Raw genomic sequence first — 15,335 nt, 5'->3', positions numbered from 1 at the left:
GATGTTATCATCATCTCCATTTTACACAGGAGAAGTGAGGTTAGAAACCATGTCCATTGGAAGCATATGGAAACTGGGGATTGATCTAAGGCATCCTGGGTCCAGAATCCCTGCTGTTGCCCCAGACTTCATTTGTACCAAAGTGAGATTATTTAAAAAAAAACAAAAACAAAAAAAAAAAAAAAAAAAAAAACAAGAAGAGGCCAGGCGCAATGACTCACTCATGTAATCCCACTGCTTCGGAAGACCAAGGCAGGAGGATCGCTTGAGGCCAGGAGTTTGAGACCAGCTTTGGCAACATAGCAGGATCCCTCTACAAAAAATTTCAAGAATTAGCTGAGCATGGTGGCCTACACCTCTGAAGTCACAGCTACTCTGGAGGCTAAGGCAGAAGAATCGATTGAGCCTAGGAGGTGGAGACTACAGTGAGCTGTGATCACACTACTGCACTCCAGCCCGGGCAACAGAGTGAGACCCTGTCAAAAAAAAGAAAGGAAGAAAGGAAGAAAGAAAGAAAGAAGAAAAATGATAGTTCATATGATTGTCTCTGGTAGTCAGGAAGCCACCCATAATAGTAAACACTTCTGGCTGGGTGCGGTGGCTCACGCCTGTAATCCCAGCACTTTGGGAGGCTAAGGCAGGTAGATCATGAGGTCAAGAGATCGAGACCATCCGGGCCAAGATGGTGAAACCCCGTCTCTACTAAAAATACAAAAATTAGCTGGGTGTGGTGGCGTGTGCCTGTAATCTCAGCTACTCGGGAGGCTGAGGCACGAAAATCACTTGAACCCAGGAGGTGAAGGTTGCAGTGAGCTGAGACAGACAGAGCGAGACTCCGTCTCAAAAAAAAAAAAATAATAATAATAATAATTAGTTACCACTTCCTAAGGTTGTTTCATCCAGCGTCTGAACAGGGAGGACCCATGGCAGGTTCTCAAACATCTTAGCTCTCACTATTAATATTAACGGGAATATTATTTTCACCACCACTCTTATTTTGGCTATTAAATAACAAGACAGGCTGGCTCGGCCGGGCGTGGTGGCTCACGCTTGTAATCCCAGCACTTTGGGAGGCCAAGGCGGGTGGATCACGAGGTCAGGAGATCGAGACCACGGTGAAACCCCGTCTCTACTAAAAATACAAAAAATTAGCCAGGCGTGGTGGCGGGCGCCTGTAGTCCCAGCTACTCGGAGAGGCTGAGGCAGGAGAACGGCCTCCGGGAGGCAGAGCTTGCAGTGAGCCGAGATCGCACCACTGCACTCCAGCCTGGGTGACAGAGCAAGACTCTGTCTCAAAAAAAAAAAAAAAAAAAAAAAGACAGGCTGGCTGCAGTGGCTCACACCGGTCATCCCAACACTTTGGGAGGCTGAAGCAGGGGGATAGCTGGGGACTAGGAGTTCAAGACCACCCTGGGCAACATAGTGAGACCCCATCTGTACAAAAAATAAAAAATAAAAATAGGCCGGGTGTGGCCGGGCGCAGTGGCTCACGTCTGTAATCCCAGCACTTTGGGAGGCCGATGTGGGTGGGTCACGAGGTCAAGAGATTGAGACCATCCTGGCCAACATGGTGAAACCCCATCTCTACTAAAGATACAAAAAATTAGCCAGGTGTGATTGTGCACACCTGTAATCCCAGCTACTCAGGAGGCTGAGGCAGGAGAATCACTTGGACCCGGGAGGTGGAGGTTGCAGCGAGCCAAGATCACGCCATTGAACTCCAGCCTGGGCGACAAGGCGAGACTTTATCTTGAGAAAAGAATAAAAATACAAAAATTAGCCAGGCATGGTGGCACACACCTGTAGTCCCAGCTACTCGGGAGGCTGAGGCAGGAGAATTGCTTCAACCCAGGAGGTGGGGGTTGCAGTGAGCCGAGATGGAGCCACTGCACTCCAGCCTGGGTGACAGAGAGAGACTCTATTTCAAAAAAAAAAAAATTTAAAATAGCCAGGCATGGAGGGGTCAGCCCGCAGCCCCAGCTATTCGGGAGTTTGAGAGCAGCTTTGGCAACATAGCGGGATCCCTCTACAAAAAAATGTCAAGAATTAGCCAGGCATGGTGGCCTGCAGCTGTGTAGTCACAGCTACTCCGGAGACTGAGGCAGGAGGATCACTTGAGCCCAGGAATTCCGGGCTGCAGTGAGCTATGATCACACCGCTGCACTCAAGCCTGGGAGACAGCAAGAGACCCTGTCTCCAAAATAAAAAAGACAAGAGGAATAAAAGGATTTCAGGAAGAGGCAAGGCAGCCACAGATGGGGGGAGTTAGAGGCCCCTGTTCCAGTTGCCTTCCCCAAGTATTAACACTGTGGATGCCGACAGTGATGGAGATAATTTCAATTTGCTGAGTCCCTAATATTTCCAGGAAGGACACTGTGCTAAGTAGTTTACACGCAACGAGTTGTATTAATTCTCATTGGGTGGGGACCTCTGTTGCTCCCATTTTTACATACAGAGAAACTGAGGCCCTGGGAGGCGAACCCCTTGGCCTCAGGCACAAGGCGAGTGAATGCTGGAGGTGGGATTCCCAGGGATTGCAGGGGGAGGGGGTGTTCCCAGACCCCTTCCTGGCCCACGCGGAGGGGTCGCCCCTGAATCCCCGGGAGAAGACCTCACCTGTCCGTCTCCCAACTCCTCATGCCCAGCCTCACCTTGCCCTTAACGTCGAGAATGAAGACAGCTGAGGCGGACATGGTGGCGGCCGAAGGACCTAGGAGTCGGGGAGGGAGCGCTGGGAGGCGATGGCGGCGCTGCTTCCTTCTTCCTGCGGAAGCGCCTGCGCCCAGGTGAGAGCCCAGGTGTGTGCGTCTTAAAGGGGAGGCGGCCAGGTGAGCAGCGCTGTCGGCCAACGTGAAGATGGCTGCGGGGCCCGGAGAGGTAATGCGACTTCAGATGGGTCTGCTGCCCCCCTTTACTTTCCCTAGACACCCAGGAGTAATGACGGGTGGAGACCCCAAACCAATCATCCATCCTTCCATCCATTCATTCATCCTTCCTTTCATTCATCTATCTATCCATCCATTCATCCATCCATTCATTCTTACATTCATTAATCCATCCATTCATTAATCCATCCATGCATCCACTCATTTAGCCATTCATTAATCCATCTTCCATCGATTCATTGATCCATCCGTCCGTTCGTCATCCATTTCTTCATCCATTTTTGCATTCATTTATTCATCTATCCATTATCCATTCATCCATCCATTTATTCATCCATTCATTCATCCATTCTTGCATTCATTCATTTATTCATCTTTCCATTCATCCATTCTAACATTCATCAATTTATTCATCCATCCATCCATCCATCCGTTCATCCATTCTTGCATCATTAATTTATTCATCTATCCATTCATCAATCCATCCATCCATCCATCCATTCATCCATTCTTGCATTCATTAATTTATTCATCTATCCATTCATCCACTCATCTATCCATTCACTCATCCTCTCATTAATTCATCCATCCACTCACCTTCTTTCTCCTCTGTCTCACCCACACACGTCAGCCCCAATACAGCAGGGACTTTGTCTTGTTCATGTTTATGTCCCTAGTGCTCAGCACTGGGTGCTCCAAATTTGCCCAATTCATTCATTCACTCGTTCATATAATAAATTTTACGGGTGAATTTTACTGAGTGAATTTGAAATATTCATTCACTCAGTAATAGGAACTGTGGATATAATTCCGAGCAGGAAAAATGTACTTGCTTTTATTATTCTTACAAATTTATTCTTATTCATTTCAAATAAAATATTTATTTTTTTTGTTTTTTGAAATGGAGTCTTGCTCTGTTGCCCATGCTGGAGTGCAGTGGCATGATTTTGGCTCCCTGCAACCTCCACCTCCCAGGTTCAAGCAATCCTCCTGCCTCAGCACCCCTAGAAGCTGGGATTACAGGCAAGCGCCACCATGCCGAGCTAATTTTTTTTTTTTTAGACTCCAGGCTGGAGTGCAGTGGCATGATCTCGACTCACCACAACCTCCGCTTCCCGGATTCAAGGGATTCTCCTGCCTCAGCCTCCCAAGTAGCTGGGATTACAGGTATGCGCCATCACGCCTGGCAAATTTTGTATTTTTAATAGAGATGGGGTTTCACCATGTTGGCCAGGCTGGTCTCAAGCTCCCGACCTCAGATGATCCACCCGCCTCAGCCTCCCAAAGGGCTGGGATTACAGGCATGAGCCACTGCACCTAGCCAAAAAACTTTTTTTGTAGGCCGGGCGCGGTGGCTCACGCTTGTAATCCCAGCACTTTGGGAGGTCGAGGCGGGCGGATCACGAGGTCAGGAGATCGAGACCACGGTGAAACCCCGTCTCTACTAAAAATACAAAAAATTAGCCAGGCGTGGTGGCGGGCGCCTGTAGTCCCAGCTACTCGGAGAGGCTGAGGCAGGAGAATGGCGTGAACCCGGGAGGCGGAGCTTGCAGTGAGCCGAGATCGCGCCACTGCACTCCAGCCTGGGTGAAAGAGCGAGACTCCGTCTCAAAAAAAAGAAAAAAACAAACAAACAAAAAAAAAAAACTTTTTTTGTAGAGACAGGGTCTCACTCTGTACCCTAGACTGGAGTGCAGTGATGCAATCATGGCTCACTGCAGCCTCGACTTCCTGGGCTCAAGCCATCCTCCTGCTTCAGCCTCCCTAGTAACTGGAAATACAGGCACAAACCGCCACACCTAGCTAATTTTTTTTTTTTGAGACAGAGTTTTGCTCTTGTTGACCAGGCTAGAGTGCAATGATGTGATCTCGGCTAGCTGAAACCTCTGCCTCTCGGGTTCAAGCAATTCTCCTGCCTCAGCCTCCCAAGCAGCTGAGATTACAGGCACGTGCCACTACGCCCGGCTACTTTTTTTGTATTTTTAGTAGAGACAGGGTTTCTCCATGTTGGTCAGGCTGGTCTCGAACTCACGACCTCAGGTGATCCACTCTCCTTGGCCTCCCAAAGTACTAGGATGACAGGTGTGAGCCACTGCGCCTGGCCACACCTAGCTAATTTTTTTTTTTTTTTGAGATGGAGTCTTGCTCTGTCGCCCAGGCTGAAGTGCAATGGCGCGATCTGGACTCACTGCAAGCTCCGCCTCCCGAGTTCACACCATTCTCCTGCCTCAACCTCCCAAGTGGCTGGGACTAGAGGCGCCTGCCACCACGCCTGGCTAACTTTTTGTTCTTTTAGTAGAGACAGGGTTTCACCATGTTAGCCAGGATGGTCTCGATCTCCTGACCTCGTGATCCACCCACCTTGGCCTCCCAAAGTGCTGGGATTACAGGCGAGAGCCACCGCGCCCGGCCCCACCTAGCTAATTTTTTTTTTTTTTTTTTTTTTTTTTTTGAGACAGCGTCTCGCTCTGTCGCCCAGGCTGGAGTGCAGTGGTGGGATCTCGGCTCACTGCAAGCTCCGCTCCTGGGTTCACGCCATTCTCCTGCCTCAGCCTCCCGAGCTGCTGGGACTACAGGCGCCCGCCACTGCGCCCGGCTAATTTTTTGTATTTTTTAGTAGAGACGGGATTTCACCATGTTAGCCAGGATGGTCTCGATCTCCTGACCTCGTGATCCACCCACCTTGACCTCCCAAAGTGCTGGGATTACAGGCATGAGCCACCATGCCCAGCCTACGCCTGGCTAACTTTTTGTACTTTTAGTAAAGACAGGGTTTCACCATGTTAGCCAGGATGGTCTTGATCTCCTGACCTCGTGATCCGCCCGCCTTGGCCTCCCAAAGTGCTGGGATTACAGGCGTGAGCCACTGCACCCGGCCCCACCTAGCTAATTTTTACATTTTTTGTAGAGATGGAGTCTCGGTATGTTGCCCAGGCTGTTCTCGAACTCCGGGGTTCAAGCGATCCTCCCCCCTCGGCCCTCCAAAGTACTGGGATTACAGGCATAGTCTGAGCCACTGTGCCTGGTTTGCGCAGATTAAATGAGTTATTCTGTGCAACGTGGTGTTGGAAGGGAACTTGGATGTAGCTGTCAACCATGTCGCTGAGAAGGAGGAGGATGAAGATGATGATCTGGATGATGATGTAGCAGTTGAGAGCACAGATGCTGGGTTTGATTTTTGACACCACCACACACTGGCTACAAGGCATGGGCTGGTGAATGCACCTGCTGTGCCTCAGTCTCCCCTTATGTTAAATGGGTATAACAGCCATGGTGCCCTCTCCTGCAGTTGCATAGCCAAATACCTGGCATGGCCCCTAGCTCCATGCATGTTTCGTGCACACCAGCTACTGCAGACCCAGATTCCACCCCTTGACTTTCTTTTTTTTTTCGAAACGGAGTCTCAGTCTGTCACCAGGCTGGAGTGCAGTGGTGCGATCTCAACTCACTGCAACCTCTGCCTCCCAGGTTCAAGCGATTCTCTGCCTCAGACTCCTGAGTAGCTGGGACTACAGGTGCGCACCACCATGCCCAGCTAATTTTTGTATTTTTATTAGAGACAGGGTTTCACCATGTTGACCAGGATGGTGTCGAACTCCTGACCTCGTGATCCGCCTGCCTCGGCCTCCCAAAGTGCGGTAGTTTTGAGGACAGGGCAGAAGGAAAGGGAAAGTAAACCTCAGCCTTGCTCAGAACCACGTTGCTTGGCTGAGGGAGGGAGATGTCCTGCAGGGCCTCCAGGGAGCAAGACAGCCTACCCAGACCTCACCTGTCCTTTCCCCAAACACTACCCCAGCCCCTTTATCAGCCCCTGTAGGTGGGGACTTAGAGAACAGCAGCTATGGGGATCATCCACTTGCCTCTCCATCTGAAATTAACATCAACATTGACAGCAGCACTGCACTTTAATGAAAACATTATCATCTGGGCCAGGAGCAGTGTTTCATGCCTGTATCCCAGCACTTTGGGAAGCCAAGGTGGACAGATCACCTGAGGCCAGGAGTTTGAGACCAGCCTGGCCAACATGGCGAAACCCCGTCTCCACTAAAAATACAAAAATTAGCCGGGCGTGGTGACGCGCGCCTGTAGTCCCAGCTACTTGGGAGGCTGAGGCAGCAGAATCACTTGAACTGGGGAGGCAGAGGTTATAGTGAGCCGAGATTGCACCACTGCACTCCAGCCTGGGTGCCAGTGAGACTCTGTCTCAAAAAAATAAATAAATAGAATGAAAAATAAAAAGTTATCATCTGGCACAGGTCTCCTTCGTGCCATCTTATAAAGGCAGAAGCAGGGACACAGAGAGGTGAAGGCACCTGCCCAAGCCCACGGCCACAGAGCCAGGAGGCAGTTGACCCAGAATTCAAATCTGAGTCCCGGGATTTAAGAATCTGGTCCCAGTCTGCTTCCACCTGCTTTGCTATATTGCTGGATGCGAATATTACTATTAGTAACACTAACTCTGGCTTAAATGGTGCTCACTGTAAGTGAGGGTGGCCCTAAATGTCGTCCATGCAGGAATCCTCAAGACAGCTCCTTGAATTAGGGAAGCCTATTATTATTTATTTATTTATTTATTTATTTATTTATTTGAGACAAGGACTTGCTTTGTCACCCAGGCTGCAGTGCAGTGGTGCAATCACGGCTCACTGCAGCCTCAACCTTCTGAACTCAAGAGATCCTGTCAGGCCGGGCGCGGTGGCTCACGCTTGTAATCCCAGCACTTTGGGAGGCCGAGGCGGGCGGATTACGAGGTCAGGAGATCGAGACCACGGTGAAACCCCGTCTCTACTAAAAATACAAAAAATTAGCCGGGCGTGGTGGCGGGCGCCTGTAGTCCCAGCTACTCGGAGAGGCTGAGGCAGGAGAATGGCGTGAACCCGGGAGGCGGAGCTTGCAGTGAGCCGAGATTGCGCCACTGCACTCCAGCCTGGGCGACAGAGCGAGACTCCGTCTCAAAAAAAAAAAAAAAAAGAGATCCTGTCACCTAGGCCTCTCCGGTAGCAGGGACTACAGGTGAGCACCACTACTCCCAGCTAATTTTTAAATTTTTTTTTTTTTTTGAAACAGAGTCTTGTCCTGTCGCCCAGGCTGGAGTGCAGTGGCACAATCTCGGCTCACTGCAAGCTCCGCCTCATGGGTTCACGCCCTTCTCCTGCCTCAGCCTCCCGAGTAGCTGGGACTACAGGCGCCCGCCATCAAGCCCGGCTAATTTTTTGTATTTTTAGTAGAGACAGGGTTTCACCATGTTAGCCAAGATGGTCTCAATCTCCTGACCCCATGATCTGCACACCTCGGCCTCTCAAAGTGCTGGGATTACAGGCATAAGCCACCGTGCCTGGTCAATTTTTAAATTTTTTGTAGAGATGGGTCTCGCTACATTGCTCAAGCTGGTCTTGAGCTCCTGGCCTCAAGCCGTCCTCCCACCTCAGCCTTCCAAAACCCTGGGATTACAGACATGAGTCACCTCCCCCAACTCTATTATCTTCATTTGACAGATAGGGAAACTGAGGCCGTGAAAAGGTAAGTGATTTGTACAATGTCACCCAGTCAGAAGAATCAGAGCTGGGATTTGAGCCCTGGAAAGCACAAGTTTTTTTTTTTTTTTTGAGACGGAGTCTTGCTCTGTTGCCCAGGCTGGAGTGGAGTGGTGTGATCTCGACTCACTGCAAGCTCCACCTCACGGGTTCAAGTGATTCTTCTGTCTCAGCTTCCCGAGTAGCTGGGACCACAGGTTTGTGCCACCATGCCTGGCTAATTTTTGTACTTTTAGTAGAGATAGGGTTTCGCCATATTGGCCAGGCTGGTCTCAAACTCCTGACCTTGTGATCCACCCGCATTGCACGTTGGCCTCCCAAAGTGCTGGGATTACAGGCTTGAGCCACTGTGCCCGGCCTTTTTTTTTTTTTTTTTGAGACGGAATTTCACTCTTGTTGCCCATGCTGGAGGGCAATGGCGCAACCTTGGCTCACCATAACCTCCGCCTCCCAGGTTCAAGTGATTCTTCTGCCTCAGACTCCCAAGTAGCTGGGATTACAGGCATGCACCACCATACCTGGCTAATTTTGTGTTTTTAGTAGAGACAAGGTTTCTCCATGTTGGTCAGGCTGGTCTCAAACTCCCGACCTCAGGTGATCCACCCACCTCAGCCTCCCAAAGTGCTGGGATTGCAGGGGTGAGCCACCGCACCTGGCCCTGATTTTTTTTTTTTTTTTTTTTTTTTTTTTGAGGCAGGGTCTCTGTCACCCAGGCTGGAGTGCAGTGGTGTGATCTCAGCTCACTGCAACCTCCGCCTCCCTGGGTTCAAGCAATCAAGCAATTCTCCCACCCCAGCCTCCTGCACAGCTGGGACCACAGGTGCGTGACCACCACACTCAGCTAATTTTTACACTTTTTGGTACAGACAGGTTTCACAATGTCGCCCAGGCTGGTCTCCAACTCGTGGACTTAAGTGGTCCACCCACCTCGGCCTCCCAAAGTGCTGGGATTATAGGCGTGAGCCATCTTGCCCAGCCTAAAGCCCAAGACTTTAGGTTGCTTCTGCCCAAAGGAGGGGAGCGGTCCTTCATGCTCCCAGCAGCTGCCTGCTGAGAAGTTCACCTAGGGGGATGCAGTCACTGCTAGGCCCTCACCCCAGCCTAGACGTTGCTGAAACCTCAAAATAACTAGTCTCCTGGCAGCCGGGCGTGGTGGCTCACGCCTGTAACCCTAGCAATTCAGGAGGCTGAGGCGGGTGGATCACCTAAGGTCAGGAGTTTGAGACCAGCCTGGCCAAAATGGTGAAACCCTGTCTGCACTAAAAATACAGAATTAGCTGGGTGTGGTGACGCGTGCCTGTAATCCCACCTACTCGGGAGACTGAGGCAGGAGAATCACTTGAAACCAGGAGGCAGAGGTTGCAGTGAGCCAAGATTGCGCCATTGCACTCCAGCCCAGGGCAATAAAGTGAGAGTCTGTCTCAAAAACAACAACAACAACAAAATAAAGGACTCATCTCCTGCGGCCCTGAGATGTTGTCAGGCAGTAAACAGAACCCGAAAGCCCGGGCCCAGTGCCCTGGAATCTGAAACTCCAGGCCTGCTTGGCATGAAAAATTCATGAGCCCAAAAGCTTCCTTGGGGTCAGAGAACAGAGCAGCTCTGTGTGCTGGCTCTGCCTGCCCCGCCTGCCCCACCTCAGTGGCGACCTCCCCCATCCCCCTGAGGCTGTGGCCTTGTTCCTTCTGGATGCCTGGAGCCTCCTCCAGCCTCTCCCAGGGACCATGCCTCTAGGCCCTGTCCACAATCTCTTCTCCACACCGCTAAAGAGATCTCTCTGAAACTCACAATTATTTTTTGACTCTCACTCACTCTCACATCCTCTATGGCCCCCATTGCCCTCCAACCACCCCCACCTGGCACAGACAACTGCTGACCTCTGCCACAGGACACCACCTGAACCTGCTGTCCCAGACACCCTAACTTCCCGAATTTCAGTTCCTCTCCTGCTGTCTCAAGCCATCCTCCCACCTCAGCCTCCCAAGTAGCTGAGCCTACAGACACGTGCCACCACAGCTGGCCACCTTAGCCATTTTGAAGTGCACAGTTCGGTGGCATTAAGCACATTAATGGTCATGCAACTGTCACCACCATCCATCTCCAGAACTTTCTCATCTTCCCAAAGGAAAACTTGTCCCTATGAAACACTCCTCCTCCCCGTCCCAACCCCTGGTACCCACCATTCTTCTTCTTCTTCTTTTTTTTTTTTTTAATAATTTTGAGATGGAGTCTCACCCTGTCACAGAGGCTGGAGTACAGTGGCGCAATCTTGGCTCACTGCAGCCTCTGTCTCCTGGGTTCAAGCAATTCTCCTGCCTCAGCCTCCTGAGTAGCTGGGATTACAGGCACACACCACCATGCCCAGCTAATTTTATTTTATTTTTTTATATTTTATTTATTTATTTATTTTTATTATTTTATTATTTTTTTTTTTTTTTGAGACGGAGTCTCGCTCTGTTGCCCAGGCTGGAGTGCAGTGACGCGATCTTGGCTTACTGCAAGCTCCGTCTCCCAGGTTCACGCCATTCTTCTGCCTCAGCCTCCCAAGTAGCTGGGACTACAGGTGCCTGCCATCACGCCCGGCTAATTTTTGCATTTTTAGTAGAGGCAGGGTTTCGCCACATTGGCCAGGCTGGTCTCTTGGCCAGGCTGGTCTCGAACTCCTGACCTCGAGATCTGCCCGCCTTGGCCTCCCAAAGTGCTGGGATTATAGGCGTGAACCACCATGCCCAGCTTTTTTTTTTGCTTTTTTTTTTTTTTTTGAGACAGATTCTCACTTTGTTACCCAGGCTGGAGTGCAGTGGCACAATCTCGGCTAATTGCAACCTCCTTCTCCTAGTTCAAGCGATTCTCCTGCCTCAGCCTCCCAAGAAGCTGGGATTACAGGCGTCTGCCACCACGCTGGGCTAATTTTTGTATTTTTGGTAGAGACTGGGTTTTGCCATGTTGGCTAGGCTGGCCTCAAACTCCTGACCTCAAGTAATCCACCCACCTCAGCCTCCCAAAGTGCTGGGATTACAGGTGTAAGCCACGCGCCCAGCTGCTCAGGAGTCTGAGGTGGGAGGACCACTGGAGCCCAGAAGATTGAGGCTGCAGTGAGCTATGGTTGCACCGCTGCACTCCAGCCTCGGTGACAAAGCAAGATCCTATCTTAAGAAAAGATTGTGCTGAGCCAGTTCCTGAGAAAACAACAAAATAGAAAGCAAAACTAAAGAAAAAGCAAAAGTTCCTTCCAGCAGAGGTGTGAGAGAAAAAGAAATAAAAAGTCCCCCGTGACACCCCCTGCCCCAATCTTCGTCCCTCTCATAACCACTGGCTGATTCAGATCTTTTTCAGCTGGGTTACATGCAGGTGTGTGTGTGTGTGTGTGTGTGTGTGTGTGTGTGTGTGTGTGTGTGTGTGTGTTGTACCCTCTTTCTCTCTCTCTTTCTCCCATACCCTATAAGACTATACAACTTGTGGACGGGCACAGTGGCTCTCGCCTGTAATCCCAGAACTTTGGGAGGCAGAGGCGGGTGGGGCACTTGAGGCCTAGAGTTCGAGACCAGCCTGGGCAACATGGCAAAAAATCTGTCTCTACTAAAAATAAAAAAACTGGCCAGGCGTGGTGGCTCGCACCTGTAATCCCTGCACTTTGGGAGGCTAAGGCAGGTGGATCACCTGAGGTCAGGACTTTGAGACCAGCCTGGCCAACATGATGAAATCCTGTCTCTACTAAAAATACAAAAAATCAGCCAGGTATGCTGGCGGATGCCTGTAATCCCAGCTACTCAGGAGGCTGAGGCAGGAGAATTGCTTGAACCCGGGAGGCAGAGGTTGCAGTGAGCCGAGATCACGCCACTGCACTTGAGACTGGGTGACAGAACAAGACTCTGTCTCAAAAACAAAACAGAACAAACAACAACAACTGTATATATATATGTGTGTATATATATATGTGTATATATATGTGTGTGTATATATATGTGTGTATATATATGTGTGTGTATATATATGTATGTATATATATGTGTATATATATGTGTGTATATATATATATATATATATAGAGAGAGAGAGAGAGAGAGAGAGAGAGATTAAGCTGGGCATGGTGGTGAGCACTTGAAATCCCAGCTACTCTAGAGGCTGAGGCACACAAATCGCTTGAACCCAAGAGAAGGAGGTTGCAGTGAGCTGAGTTCGCACCACTGCACTCCAGCCTGGGCGACAGAGAGAGACTCGGTCTTAAATAAAAAAATAAATACAACTTACTATTATCACTCAACAAGATGACCTGGACCCTACTCCGGAAGGCATGTGGTTGAAGGGGAAGGAAGTGTGTCTTGGGTGTAAAGTCGGACTCCCTGGGTTCAGATCCTTGCAGAGTCACGGGCTCATTATGTTACTGTGGGTAAATTACTTCACCTCTCTGGGTCACTTTCCCCAGTTGGAAAATGATTATAATGATTTAATGTAGAGTGCTTGGGCCAGACGTGGTGTCTCACGCCTGTAATCCCAGCACTTTGGGAGGCCAAGGCGGTGGATCATGAGGTCAGGAGATTGAGACCGTCATGGCTAACACGGTGAAACCCCTTCTGCACTAAAAATACAAAAAATTAGCTGGGCATGGTGGCGGGTGCCTGTAGTCCCAGCTACTCAGAAGGCTGAGGCAGAAGAATTGCTTGAACCCAGGAGGCAGAGGTGGTAGTGAGCTGAGATCACACCACTGCACTCCAACCTGGCGACAGAGTGAGACTCCATCTCAAAAACAAAAACAAATAAACAATCAACAACAACAACTATATATATATACAAATACACAGAGAGAGAGAGAGAGAGCACTTTACTGGGTGAGCCAAGATCACGCCACTGCCCTCCAGCAGCCTGGGTGATAGAGTGAGACCTTGGCTCAAAAAAAAAAAAAGGTGCTTGGCCATCCTGGTGGCTCATGCTTGTAATCCCAGCACTTCAAGAGGCCAAGATGGGCAGATCGATTGAGGCTAATGAGACCTGGTCTCTATTTCAAAAAAAAAGAAAAAGAGTTAAAAAAATAATATAAAGCATTTAATACCTTGTCTGACACTGGCTAAGCTTTCTATAAACATTCACTCTTTCTTTCCTTTTTTTGTTTTTTTTTTTGAGACCGAGTCTCATTCTGTCACCCAGGCTGGTGTGCAATGCTGCAATCTTGGATCACTGCAACCTCCGACTCCCAGGTTCAAGTGATTCTCCTGCTTCAGCCTCCCAAGTAGCTGGGATTGCATGCATGCACCACCACACTAGGCTAATTTTGTATTTTTAGTAAAGATGGGATTTCTCCATGTTGGTCGGGCTGGTCTCGAACACCCGACCTCAGGTGACCCGCCTGCCTTGGCCTCCCAAAGTGCTGGGATTACAGGTGTGAGCCACTGTGCCTGGCCTTAGAGACAGGTTTTCATCATGTTGTCCAGGCTAAACTTGAACTCCTAACCTTAAGTGACCCTCCTGCCTCCCAAAGTGCTGGGATCACAGATGTAAGCCACCCCTCCTGGCTGTAAACATTTACTCTTATTATAATCTGCAGGACCACCTCATTTTTTCTTAAACTATTTTAAAAATTCTCATTTTGAAATGTAACATATTTTTGTTTATTATTATGTATACACACACACACATACATATATATTTGCATCATAAATGTTATTCCCGACATGGGACAGATTCCTTTCATCCCCCAGGTGAATCACATGGTATCCTGGAAAGATCTAGGAAGCCCTCCCTCCCACCATCTCCAGGGAGGTAGTGAGAATGGCAGGTGCTTGGGACTGGGAAGGCTTTGGAGTTTCCCAGCCTACCTCTTCTCCCTTTCTCAACAAAGGATACCTGTTCCCTATTATTCCTCTTATCCACTCTTCCCTTTTTAAAAAACCCCACAAAACCATCATTAGTAAAAAAACAAACAAAACCCCTCCAAGTATTGGGAGTTAGGGGTCCTGGGCTGGGACTCGGGGTTACAGGTCACCAAGGAAGAGGGAAGGGAAGAGAAGGAGGGGCTGTCACTACTGCTGGCTTTCTTCCTTGCTGCATGCTATGGCAACTGTGTGTCGACCTCCTCTGCTGGTAACTGCACGTATGGGAACACTGAGCCCGGAATGAAACAGTCCTTTTTTTTTTTTTTTTTTTGAGACAGAGTCTGGCTCTGTCCCCTAGGCTGGAGTGCAGTGGCACCATCTCGGCTCACTGCAAGCTCCGCCTCCCGGGTTCACGCCATTCTTCTGCCTCAGCCTCCCGAGTAGCTGGGACTACAGGTGCCCACCACCACGCCCTGCTAATTTTTTTTGTATTTTTAGTAGAGACAGGATTTCACTATGTTGGCCAGGATGGTCTCGAACTCCTGACCTCGTGATCCGCCCACCTTGGCCTCCCAAAGTGCTAGGATTACAGGCTTGAGCCACCGTGCCCGGCCGAAACAGTCCTTTTTAAAATTTTTTTTTTGAGACAGAGTCTCGCTCTGTCGCCCAAGCTGGAGTGCAGTGGCATTATTTCAACTCACTGCAGCCTCCACCTCCCAGATTCCAGCAACCCTCCTGCCTCAGCTTCCCAAGTAGCTGGAATTACAGGTGCCCGCCACCACATCTGGCTAAGTTTTGTATTTTAGTAGAGATGGGGTTTTGCCATGTTGGCCAGGCTGGTCTCAAACTCCTGACCTCAGGTGATCCACCTGCCTTGGCCTCCCAAAGTGCTGGGATTACAGGCGTGAGCCACTGCACCCAGCCTAGAAGTTCTTCACTGATAAAATGTGAGGATATTTCTCAAGGTGTATGATACTGATGTCAGCTCGTTCGATGCTGAGATACTGATCCACTGAATGGAGGGTGCCACAGATGTTCCAGTCATTCTTGAGTTCCACGACCACATTCTTGCTCACAAGGGACTTGAAAAAGGAATAGAAGAACAT

The 15,335-nt window shown here is 49.6% G+C and overlaps 1 protein-coding gene and 1 pseudogene across 2 annotated transcripts in view; both read right to left on the bottom strand.

Moving 5' to 3' along the window:
* AP1M2 (adaptor related protein complex 1 subunit mu 2) overlaps nucleotides 1-2,771 on the bottom strand; it is a 15,486-nt gene extending 12,715 nt beyond the window's left edge. Inside the window, exon 1 of one of the 2 annotated variants that reach the window (XM_030821869.1) lies at nucleotides 2,652-2,771. In XM_030821869.1, the coding sequence (XP_030677729.1) occupies nucleotides 2,652-2,693 (42 nt within the window). In that variant the 5' untranslated portion in view covers nucleotides 2,694-2,771. The remainder of the gene's footprint in view (nucleotides 1-2,651) is intronic. The other variant, XM_030821870.1, reaches the window with a different exon arrangement.
* LOC115837031 lies at nucleotides 2,711-15,335 on the bottom strand (annotated as a pseudogene).

Source organism: Nomascus leucogenys, chromosome 10 (genome assembly GCF_006542625.1).
Source record: "Nomascus leucogenys isolate Asia chromosome 10, Asia_NLE_v1, whole genome shotgun sequence".
Taxonomy (NCBI): domain Eukaryota; kingdom Metazoa; phylum Chordata; class Mammalia; order Primates; family Hylobatidae; genus Nomascus; species Nomascus leucogenys.
This window is presented reverse-complemented; position numbering and strand designations above follow the sequence as displayed.